Source organism: Perca fluviatilis, chromosome 21 (genome assembly GCF_010015445.1).
Source record: "Perca fluviatilis chromosome 21, GENO_Pfluv_1.0, whole genome shotgun sequence".
Classification (NCBI taxonomy): Eukaryota; Metazoa; Chordata; class Actinopteri; order Perciformes; family Percidae; genus Perca; species Perca fluviatilis.
Genome location: NC_053132.1, coordinates 22,035,233 through 22,048,195, shown reverse-complemented (window position 1 = coordinate 22,048,195; position 12,963 = coordinate 22,035,233). Strand labels below are relative to the sequence as shown.

At 42.1% G+C, this 12,963-nt stretch overlaps 1 protein-coding gene across 1 annotated transcript in view; it reads left to right on the top strand.

Annotated features, from left to right (window-relative positions):
* Positions 1 to 946: 946 nt before the first annotated feature.
* The window catches only part of si:dkey-191m6.4 (rho GTPase-activating protein 22), a 45,917-nt gene continuing 33,900 nt past the window's right edge, over positions 947 to 12,963 (top strand). Inside the window, exons 1-2 of the mRNA XM_039787630.1 lie at positions 947 to 1,090; positions 11,757 to 11,956. Of these exons, the coding sequence (XP_039643564.1) occupies positions 1,048 to 1,090; positions 11,757 to 11,956 (243 nt within the window). The 5' untranslated portion in view covers positions 947 to 1,047. The remainder of the gene's footprint in view (positions 1,091 to 11,756; positions 11,957 to 12,963) is intronic.

Below are 12,963 nucleotides of genomic sequence, written 5' to 3'. Positions count from 1 at the left end.
GTAGCACCTTGTCAACCAAAGCTAGCTAGCCTTAACTGGTAACTTACATACGTGCCGATGAATGGCTTCACAGCGGCAGTCCACAAACCAATGGGTGACGTCCATTATTTTTACAGTCTAATGTATAGACATGCTATATAGTATATAAGCTATGTCTTGTTTGAATTTGGAAGGTCAGTTGACAAAGCTAACTAGTATAAACGTACTGTAGCTACATGAGCTACATAGCTCATGTAGCTACAGTACGTTTATACTAGCTAGTTAGCTTTGTCAACTGACCTTCCAAATTCAAACACGACATTGTGTTTGAATTCGGAAGGTTAGTCTTCAATCTAACGTTAGCTAAAATGAATACATTGTGGCACACTAACAATATATATATGAGAGAGAGAGAGAGAGAGAGAGCGAGAAAGGCAGAAAGAAAATGTTAGAGAGGAAAAAATTTGAGAGAAAGCAGAGTGAATGATGATGAGGGAAAATGAGTGATTAAGGGAAGGAGGTGGAGACAAGCTGAGGACCTCTACAGCTTAATTAGGTGCAGAAGGAGGAGACACCTGCCAGATGAACACCCCATTGGGCCGTCCCATTCTCTTTTTCTCCCTTTCACAAACATGCAGATCTTAATGAAAAAAGCAGAAAATAACAACACTTAAAGCCAGGCATCTGTCTGTCAGCCGGTGAGGTCCATGCTCTGCCGGTGGGAGACCCACCCCAAAAACCTCCTCCTCCATCAACCCCAGGCGGATGTAGCCTACCGCTATGAATAATGTAACAAGGAGGGGTGGAGGCCACTGGGCGTGTGCGCAGAAAAAAAAGAAAAGAAAAAAAAAGAGGGGTAGTTCCACCTCCTCCTTCACCCCACCCCCTTCTCTTTCCATTCTCCTCCCCTCCCCTGTTCACCCAACCCCCTAGCTGCCGGCCGCACTGCAGAAGGTCAGAGAGAGAAGAAGAGGAGAGAGGCAGAGACACGGAGCGGCAGAGGGAGAGACAGGGGTGGGGTGCTCGGATGTACACGAACATGCCAAGAGGAGAGTGCGTGGACGAGCGATGACAGCCATGCTGAGCCCAAAGATCAGACAGACCAGGAGAGGTAGGACTCGGTTTGTTTACTTTCATATCTACCGACCCTGCATTGGCTACTTATTCATCCATCCATCCATCCATCCATCCATCCATAGTGACATATCATGTCCTATCTGACATGAACTATTACGGTAGTTCATCAGATCAGAGAATGTGTTAGTGATGCTTTTACCTGCACTTTTACAAATATATTGCATTTTGAAAAAAAAAAGAAGTGATTTGTGTCTTAGAATTCTGATTTTACGCGAGAATATGCCGGCAGAATCACTTTTTCTGAACTCCATCTATCTTCCTGCTGCAGTCACACATTTCTGAATGAAGCGGCAGGTCTGCCCACGCAGGAAAGCTCCAGCGTTCTACTACAGCTAGCCGATGCTGCCGGTGTGAATTCTATTAAGCGGAGCGTGCAGCATCTCTAGTTTCTTCACTGCAACGGTCAGCACTATCAGGCTGCTGTCAGCTGCTGCTCTGTGTGTGTGTGTGTGTGTGTGTGTGTGTGTGTGTGTGTGTGTGTGTGTGTGTGTGTGTGTGTGTGTGTGTGTGTGTGTGTGTGTGTGTGTGTGTTCCCTCACACTGTGTGGATGGACGAATTAATACTATGTGTGCAAATGTGTGTTCTTCCTTCCTGGGCGCTCACTGCAATTATACAGCTGGATCTGATTAAGATGAAATGAATAGTTACCAAGAATGGGAGCGTGATGTGTAAAACCTCCTCGCTGGAGCGGCATGAAATTGGTAGCAAAGTGGATTAAATCTGTATTTGCATATACTAAGAGCAGATTCAACTGGCTTGATGAGTAAGCGTGTACATCTTGTGAATAAGCACTTAATTGATTACAACATCACGTTTAGGGTGCGTCAATTAATTTTAACATGAAGATTTAGCAGTGCCATTAAGTAAATGTTGACTTCTTTAAGTGACAAATAAGGTTTAATGCGCATTTAGAGAAGACCAAATACACAAAACATAATAAAATGAAAAAAGGCAACCGTCTTGTTACATTTAAGGTTTTGGAAATACCACTCGTTCTTGCTGCATTTCTGTTAAGATGGTGAAAATTAAGAGATTAAAGCGACTCTATGATTCAGCGTGAGAAGCAGTCTCTGCATACCTTCTGCAAATTGGTGCCTTACTGCTGACTGCGTCCCATTTGTTGCATGGAGGCCGTGAACAAACGGATATGTGACAGATGTTGTAGTGTAGTAGATACTCAGCTGAGGTTAAAGCAGGTCAAGAAAGAGACTCAACACTGACCAGTGAGCGTATGACATTTAAGATGGTCGAACCCTGTCTGACGGGCAAAATGTCAGAAAAGGACACTCAAAATATGAATCAGTAAAACAAATTGACTTTTTTTATTGATCATTCATGGCTGGGACATTCATGATGCTGGAAGGTCAGTGACAAGATAACTAGCTTAGATATAATATGCCATGTTTGACTTTGGAAGGTCAGTGACAAGCTAATTAGCTTAGATATGCTACATATAAGATACAGTATGACTTTTAAATTTGGAAAGCCAGTATTTATTATGATAAATAGTATAGATCACAGACTGTATATGAAGATGGACGACGCGTCTCCACTTCCGACGACGCGCTGCCATCATGTCATTTTGGAGCCAGAATCTGCGCAGTAGTGATTGGGAGGTGGAGCCCATACACACGCCCAGCCAATCGCGAGTCGATCCCAGCTGTCAATCATGACATTTCACCCTTTTCTTGAGCATCAAATAACTAATAAATAAAAAACAGACAATCAACACTTGAACAAACACCAGTGTGACAAGAACAACCTAAAATGACAGAAACTATATTTGGGAAAAATTGATTTGAGGTGTACTGAGGTCTATGGATTAAATAACATGATCATTTCACGAACCGCCTTGAAATTGGGTTGGGTATAGCCATGCTATATAGTATAAGCTATGTCTTGTTTTAATTTGATCAATTTACAAGTTTACAAGCATAAACAGTATTGTAGTAAAGAGTATTACAGTACTGCATATGGGCTACTGTGTCTTCTTTGGATTTGGAAGGTTAGCTTGTCTTCTATCTAAGGTTAGCTAAAATGGCTACATTGTGACACACTAACTAGGTTTTACTAGCCTATGTCGTCTTCCTCGTCTCTTGCCTCTTTATTCACTGAGCTCTGCTTAAAAGAACAGTCCGACATTTTTGAAAAAAACCTTAAAATGCTTTCTTGGCGGGAGTTTGTTAAGAAGAATGACACTCAAATGCGCTAAATATGAAGCTAGAGCCGGAGACCCTTAGCTTAGCATAAACACCAGAAACTCGGGGCACCTTTACAACTCCCTAATTAACTTGTGTATCTTGTTTGCTTATTCTGTACAATAATTTAACTGTTTTAGGCTGTTTCTACCTGGTCCCTGTCTTTATGCTAATCTAAACTAATCTCCTGCTAGCTCTAGCATCATATTTAGCGTACAGACATGATAGTGGTATCAATTTTCTCATCTAACCAAGAAAGCAAGTAAGCATGTTTCCCAAAATGGTGAACTATTGCTAAAACATTCTTTACCCAACTAATTATTTCGACCTGCTCTAGATTATTATACGATTATGTGTTCCGTTCAGAGCAACTTTTAATTGGAAATGCTTGTGTAAGTAAAAACCCAATTTGCTACTAATGTAGGATGCCAGTAGAAGAATTTCTCTAACTAGGAACAAATTCATCAGCAACATCTGCTCCATAAAAGAAAAATCTGACTGCTATGCTTCAGTAACTGCTGCAACCAACGACATATGAAAGCTGTAGGGTTCTGGGTGCATTTGTCATTGGCTGGCACCAGAAATCTTGTAGCAGCTTTAATTGCCCACATATCAGCTGCTTCATTCTCTTGCTGCGTCTTTTTGCTGCGTTACCATGGTTTTATGATCAAAGTCCTGACATCCTGCCTTTCCTAGGCATATGAATGAACGTCCTCAGATACTGTGAGCAAGAAAAGCGTGCAGCGTGGATAAAAAATTCACACACTGACACACTTGGGTAATGTGCATGTGGAGATAAAAAGATGCACCGAAATGCACAGATACGCGCACACACTGCTGCAGATCAGTTCTGCTCCACTGCAGTTTTCACATAAGGGCTGTATATTATTGGCCACACCTCCAGCTTGTCAAGGAAGGCTGCCAAACACACACACACACACACACACACACACAATGGTTAACACATTAATCAACAGTGATGGCCTAACTGGAAGCCACGCACTGATGCACCTGTAACTCTCTTTGCCATTTTCCACGAGCCATAAATCACTACACAACAACCAGATTAATGAAATTGAATTCCTCCAACATGCCTGTGTGTGCTTGTGTGTATGTGATTTAGCCATCAGTGTAGCATTGTATTGCTATTGTGGAGTACCCACCTTGCCACGCTAATGGATGGGCTCCTCTGTGATGTGCATAAGAGCCATAAATCCATTTCCTGCTAATGATAAAGGTATGATTCCAAACTGTATTAAGTGCATGGAGGCCTAGAGACTGTTTGAGTGCTATAACATGTATATGCTGTAACATTACTTGCATACTTTATATGGACACAGTGCTTACGGGGACTGCCTGAATTTCAGTATTTACATTTCTCATTTGATTCGTCAAAAAAGCATAAACATCACCAACCATATTGCATTTGGGCAAATAAACGGAAACTACAGAATCCCAGGTGGTATGGTTTTGTAGAACCCGTGCTAAATGCAGACTTTTTAAAGGATTACTTTACCCAAATAAAGCATTCTCACTGGGCTGTATTTGCCCAGGTCTTGAGATAACTGTATCTGATATTTCAACCTCTACCCAAATACAGGGACTAGTAGGGCTAGCTGTTGAACAATTTTATTTGGCGAGCTAACCGCCAACACACTAGCAAGCTGGAAACATGCTAGCGCTTGTCAGTCACATTAAGGACTTTCAGCAGTGGCATTAGAGGGACAGCCATGGTGTATGTGGAACATTCCAACGGGGTTGCTGTAGTAGTGGAAATGGAAAATCACTAAGCAACATTTTATAACAGCTACTTATTACATAAACTGTAAGAAATATACTCATAATCCATACTATCAATGAAATGACAGTGTCAAATACGATTTAACGTAAAACAATTGCACATATTGCCAGGTACGGCAAACCGGTCATTCTCCAAGTAGTAGACGGTTGTCTACAACATCACAAAGTGTTAAGACAGAATTGTGCATGTGCAAAGTAGGATAAAATAGGAGAAAAATGTGCTTTGGTTTATTGGCAGATCTTTGAACCAATCACAATCGTCTTGGGCAGCGCCAAGCGGCGGACGGAGCAATGGTGCCTCTGCAAAATAGCCTTGGGAAGGAACTTGTTTTGGTGGAACACGTGTACGTTCAAAAGCTGTTTTAGTCGTGCAACAGAAAACTCAGATTGGACAGCTAGTCTAGCTAGCTGTCTGGATTTACCCTGCAGAGATCTGAGGAGCAGTTAACCATAGTCCTCATAAATCCACCGGAGTTTAGAACGCCAATACAAAGAAAGGGGAAGGTGACGGACATCCGGCTGAAAATGAGGGACATCAGACGGACTTTCCGGCGGCACCTGAACAATCCCGGAAATGAAACGTCTTCGATATAGACTAATACAAGTTAAAACTTGATGTAATTAATTCACACAGATTTACTCGCGATAATTCCAATAAAAATAGACTGAAAAAAGACTGTTTTTCCATTTGTTATACATCGCAGGTAAAGTCAAAGTTGGATAAAACGGTGTACAGTATTCACTCTGCTGAGCTCCCCCCTCCTAACCAACACACGTTCATGATATCATGTATGAGCTCATGACTGAATGAGTGGCCAGTCCATCTGGTGTTCCTGGATATTTAACTCCATACCCAGAATTATTCAGCCACGACCCTGAAATAACATGACACACTCACCAATTTACATAAATTATCATTGGGGTACGACATGGTAAACAAATGTGGGCATACAGTACATCTGAACACAGAGTCAGGCATGATGTTGAGCCCCTATTGTTTGACTCAGCCCCTCCATAACTACTATCTACTGTATATGAATGAGCCACAATTGCGCTCTCTGTTTTTGGTCAATTGCAGTGATTATGTATAAAGTGCGCTTTTACAGTTAAACAGCCTTTTTTTCCAGCATTGTAGCTGATAGTTGGAGAAGTGACCACAGAGCAGCTCCACCCAAGCCAAGGAAGCTCTGAATCACTCTGAGCAGAAGGTCCAAATTGGCGCAGCGGGAAGCAGAGCCTGGCACGCGCACACACGCACACGCACACACACACACACACACACACACACACACACACACACACACACACACACACACACACAGGTTTGTGGCACTATCTTTGTGGGGACCAGTCATTGACATAATGCATTCCCTAGCCCCTTACCTTAACTAAATGCCTAACCTTAACCCTTACCCTCACCCTAACCATAACCTAATTCTAACCCTAATCCTAAACCAAGTCTTAACCCTCAAACAGCCCTTTAAACTCGTGGGGACCAGCATTTTGGCCCCACAAAGCTGTTGGGACCCCACAAGTATACTGGACTCCGGGTTTTTGGACCCCACAAATATAGTTAAACAAGCCCACACACACACAGACAAAAATCAGTTGTTGTGACTCAGGCGTGAATCATCGGCCAGTGTATGTTCCACTCAGTCTGTGATCCAGAACAGCTGATGTGTTAAACAGTGGAGCTCTTTAATGCTAACACTGGCAGGGTGAGGATGGATGGAAAGACATGAGGGACATGATGTAGTGAGGAAAAACAGAGTGATCAAGGAGGAAGGGGAAGGTGAGTGCCACTTTTAGCTGGCAAAATATGGGAAAGAGTAAGACAACCAGTCAGGGTTTTAAGTTTCACTTTTGTGTGACACTTTGCATCCTTGATGTTTTAACTATGGAATAAATCTGTGATCGGTTAATGTCCTCACTCTGGGGAGAAACAGAGAGCGTGGCATTGGGACTAAGATCTTGATTGTGACCACACATTTAAAGATGCAGGAGTTAAAAAGCCATTGGAAAACCCAAGCATTTTATTGTGACAGTTAATTGAAAAGAGGCTATCTGCAAATGCATGACAGTATGTGATACATTTTAAGTATCCATATATATGATTGTAGTGTGAATACTAGTAATATTGATAGCTCATATGGCCAGTGTAGGCTGCTGGAGGTAAAACACACAAAAAATGTACCATGCAGAGCTTTCATGTTGTTTTTAATTTAAACATACAGTACGGGCAGAAATAAACCCATTGTTAAGCAATACCCAATTGCAAAAAGCAATTAAGACTGCTTTGCAATGCATAAATTATTGACATTGTTCTAAAAAAATTAGGAGAATAATTATGTTTTAAAAATAGCTAAAGGGAAATGTGTCTCTAATCTAAGAACTAATTTATTCCACAAAGAAGGCTCGAAGGATCCTCTTTTGTGTGTGTGTGTGTGTGTGTGTGTGTGTGTGTGTGTGTGTGTGTGTGTGTGCGTGTGTGTGTTTGCCCTATGTGCTCTCAGCAATAGCAGAGCTTTGATTTAACAGGACCAGCAGTGCTCAACGTAAGGAGGGAGAGAAAAATAAAAGTGAGCCAAAGTAAGAGAAATGGAGGGGAGACAGGGCAGGAAAAATAACAGCTGTAAAAACACTGCAATTAACCATAGACTACAAGATGGATAAATGGAAGACACCAATGTAGAGGAGACAGGGTATATAGAGAAATAGATCAGGAGTGGGGGGAACAAAATAAAAGGGAGGAATGTCTATTAAAGCCATAGTGCGTAGTTTCTGTCGCCCCCAATGAGGAATTCTAAGTAATGACAACACCACTGTTGTTGCATCCACATGACAATGTAAACGCGCACGCGCTCCCACCATTCCTCCACACAGTTACTTGTAGCCAAGGAGGACACGGAGGATTAAAGACACATGATGGACTCTTCAGAAGAGGTCATTATCTTCGAAAGTCCCCTGACGACACAATCTTCTGAACATAGCCATGCTGAGAAATACAGAGAGAGATGTGTGGAGCTGATAGGCTTAATTAACTTTGTAGCAATTTATTTGGAAATGCCTTGAACGTTTAATATTAAAAAAAAAAACGCACTAAAACTTTAAAACATTACTTGGAAAAGGAGGATTAAGTCTGTTTAGTCAAGAAACAATGAAAACCTGGATTAAACCATCCTGCACAATAAATTAAACATAGAACCACTCATAGAACCACAGTGATCATCAATAAAGCAAACAAGACCAGATATTACACACAGTCAGTCACATATAACCTATACCTTGGGGAATTTGATTTTAAGATTCCTCGATGTGGCCGGGTTGGTGCAGATGGTAGAGCAGACTGATCTCAATACGTGGCGTATGTATGACACGCCAGTTCGTATGCCATTTTTGGCGTGCTATCAAGACGCATACTCGGTTTTTAGCGTGTTTATCAACACAGTTTGGAGTCTATTGACTTACATTACCTTGTGATTGCGTGTGAATTTACGCCGTAGCGAGTAGTATGAAGGGGCGAAAATTACCTTGTGTTTACATACAGGTTTACGCCCCGACGCAGAGGTCCAGGGTTCGAGTCCGACCTGGGACGATGCGTTAAAGGCAGAAAAGCCCCAAAAATAATCTTAAAAAAGAGATTCCTCGATGAACGTATTAGACCACTGGATCTGGGGAGATTTAGGTTGACACTTTGAAGCTGCATTAATCAATATTTTTATGTCAACAATTTATTAAATTGCTATGTGTAATGTGAAAGGTATTGCTCATAGTGGTGAACCAAGATATCACCCGATTCAGCTCTACAGAGCATTTTAGCGTCTTTAAGGTCATTGTTTTGGACACATTTACTGTTTTGGTTGAGTCTCACCGCGTCCATCGTGTTTCCAGTCGCAGCAGGTAGCAGCAAAAAGCTCTGATAAACCCACTGTACACTACCTGCCCAGCACCAAACAGCAGATAGCTTAAGTTAGCAACTAGCGTGTAAACATAGTGAAGCATTTAGCAGCTAAAGAGCCAGATATATTTTTTCTCAGGAGTTGGCGGAGACCAAAATAGAGCTAAAAGAAGAGTGAATAAATATATGCTGCTTTGAAGTGATATATTTGGTCAACTAAATAATTAGCCATTGGCTAACAAATTGGCAAACTAGCTAATATCAGGTTAATTAAAGCTGCTGCTGTAATTGTTGGTTTATTTAATAACCTTTTTATATCTGACGAGATCCACCGTCCAAGGGATACATAGTAAAATAACATTTAGAGTATGTTACTTTTTTATCATTTCCTTTATTTAATTAAAAAAGGTGACAGTTTTCACTTGGCAAATTGAAATGTGTATGATAATTAATATGTAAATAATACATGAAGTAGTTTCACATTTGAAAATCCTACACAAAACAATGCTTTGAATTTCCGTGTTGGTGATTAACATTAAAACTTTCCACTTTGGAAATATGGTCAAAATAATGTAGACCTTTTCTTTAGAAATAATCCTTCCATCCATCATTCAGCACATCTCTGAGGATCAACAGGCTTTAAAGGCTGCCAGGAAAGACTGTGACGTGAAATCAAAATGACGTGAGCCCTGTCCTTTAGGCTATAGGTTTGCTGTAGAGAGAAGGATGAGGCAATAAAAAGAATACACATTGATTTTCTTCCCCCTTCCAATTCATCCATCCCCTTCTTCCCTCTGACATCTGAACATTGATCATTTGTGTGTGTGTGTGTGTGTGTACGTGGGTGCGTGTGTGTATGCACGTGTGTGCGTGAGTATGCCACTAAATGCACAGCAGCAGGGAGGATGTCTGCACAATTGATTTCTCATAAATTATACATTATCATCAAATAGCATTGCCTTGTTTGCCTGACCAGAATTTTGCTCTCGTCTTAGCCATAGGCGTATAACATAATAGATTCCGGGTCTGAAAAGTGACGCCAATGCGCCTTAAGCAGGGGGGGGGCGCCTCCACTGGTCGCCAAAGGAAGTCAATTTCTATAAAAGTCTAAGGTAAAATGACCCTACTTCTCACTTGATGTATTACCTTAGTAAACCTTTTCATAATTTAGTTTATGGCCTCAATCGCTACTCTTACTGTAAGTCTTTTTCAATACAGCACAATGTTCATTTGCTAAATTATTGTCCCATTCATTTTTAAATAGATGATAAAGCAGGGGATGCTTTAGGGCGTGGCTACACGCCAACCTGTCAATCAGGACAGAGGCTTAGCAATGCTAACCTAGGCAATGGGTATATCAAAATAACCGTGAACTTGTTTTTGGGTGTTGTCCATATTTTCGTCTTAAACTTTGACTCTCTCATTGTGGGTTTTCACTTTGTCAAAGTTAATCGAACATTTGGTCGCCTGAAAATGTCTTGTTAAGCGTGCTGCCAACTAGGTAGTTAGCTATTGCTAGCGTTAGCTGGTAACTTTAGGTGGAAATTTTCTGTGCTGCCGAACGTGCAGATGAATGGCGGCAGTACCGGAGGTCCGCGTTTACCCGCCTGTAAATCTCCGCTTGATGATTTGCTTCAGAAGAGTTGAAAATCGGAAACTCTCCCTCTTTAGCTTTTAGCTTAGCGCAGAGCCCTTGCAACCATAAACAAAACTGGCCCGGTCGCAGCATCCTCCCCAGCATCACCCTCTAATCAAACATGGTCACGTCCGCTTTCAAAAAGCCAAGATGGTGACAGCAAAATGGCCAAACTCGAGGCTTCAAAATGGCAGTCCACAAACCGATGGGTGACGTCATTGCTGCTACGTCCACAATTTCTACACAGTCTATGGTCGTAGCTCTGTGGTCTTTTCTTATCTGTGTATAGGACCTTGAAATCTTCAACCAATTTTCTAAGTGATCTAATGTATCCTCAACTGATGGACCATGCTTAAAAAGACAATTTACATTGATGCATCCTACAAAGGTCAACTGATGCAATATTATTATTGTATTGTCAAACAAGACAATACACTCTTAAATCTATTTTTTTTTTCCACAGCTGATGTCATACAAGGACAATACGAGTAACCCATTGGGGACAAACCTGCTGTCACTCTGATACAAGGCTATATAGCAGCCACCCCCTCTCTTTTAAACCTGTCCTTGACTTAGCTCAGGTTACACACGTTTGTTGAGAAGGGTTCAGTCAGCCAGCCAGTCCCATGTGGTCTTATTATCTACGCTGAAAGAGCTGCTGTTCTGTTGGTCTGTGGCAACACACAATAAGTCTCTCCCAAGGACCTCTGAAATGGAAGGAGGGGGGGGAATCACTGTCACCTAAGGCTATGTCTATTTGTGTGTGTGTGTCTGCTTTCTGTTATTATTTGTGCCTGCTGCCTCTCTTCAGTCCCACTCCCCCTTTCATCTAAATGCGTCTGAGCCTGGGGGCAGAAGGTTGTGTTGTGTGTGTGTGTTCACGACCAAAGAGCCTCGCAGAGCATGTGTGCGCATTCAGCATACACAATGAGGGATAACACAAGCTTCTATCAGAGAGAAAATGAAAAGACACGAGACCAAAGATATCAAGTAAAGCAACCCAGCAATTCCATCCCCCTTTAAACCCACCCTGCCCCTCACTTTCAGCCTGCTTGTGTAGAATAAAAATGCTTAATTTTGTGTGTGTGTGTGTGTGTGTGTTTGCAGCCAGGTCCAAGAGCATGGTGATGGGCGAGGTGTCGCAGGGACCATGCCGGTCTGCCTCCCCCAGCCTCCAGGAAGGCGCGCTGAAAGCTGGCTGGCTGAAGAAGCAGCGCAGCATCATGAAGAACTGGCAGCTGCGCTGGTTTGTGCTGCGCTCGGATCAGCTCTTCTTCTACAAAGACGAGGAAGAAACCAAACCACAGGTAATACGTCAGCCATGTGTGCACACGGTGGAATACACTGACAGGGTGGTGAAAGTCAAACCGGGCTGAGTCCCCGTTCTTTGGCTTGTGCGATTACATTTACACAATTCAAATGGAAGTGTTTTATCTTGGCCCCTGTGGTGCAGCTTCCCACTCTCTGGAGGACTGATGGATTTTTGCAGTACAACGAATCAGAGCGTTGAGAGAGGCTACAATGGAAATTTAAAGAACGATTGTATCTGATTAATCATCATATGCAACAAAATTGTATTTATGTTCTCATAAATATCTTTGTCTTGTGGGGAAAAAAGGAGCTCAATATTACATTTAAAAGGGAACTACACTGATTTTTTTTTTTTGCTGGTAAGTTAAAAGAAATCTGAGTTGAAGTTTTTTTTTAACTCGAGGCGTTCAGGGCGCTCCGGCAAAAAAATGCAAGGCGCTCAGCAACGCAAAATCTTAAGCCACTGCAGGCTGCTAAACCACACTTTGTATGATCGGGGCCTTAAAGCAACACTAAAGCACTTTTACGTTTCGGTCCCTCTACAGGTTGGAAGCCGAATTGTCCATTACCGTTACCCTTATTCTTATGTCTCATTCGAACTACAGATCCGCTACCCGATCTGGCAAACTTGTGTACCTTGTAAAAGGTACCTTGAAATAATGTTTCCAAAATCATTTCAGCGGCACTTCTGCATTCGCTTTGCGGCCCTCTATCGGCAATAACCGCATTATGCAAGTTTGCCAGATCGGGTAGCGGATCTGTAGTTCGAATGAGACATGATGAGACATGACGACAGCGGCAATGGACAATTCCCGCTTCCAACCTGTAGGGGGACCGAAGCGGAAAAGTGCTTTAGTGTTGCTTTAAAGGTCCCATTGTATGAAATTTTCACTTTATGAGGTTTTTTAACATTAATATGAGTTCCCCCAGCCTGCCTATGGTCCCCCTGTGGCTAGAAATGGTGATAGGTGTAAACGGAGCCCTGGGTATCCTGCTCTGCCTT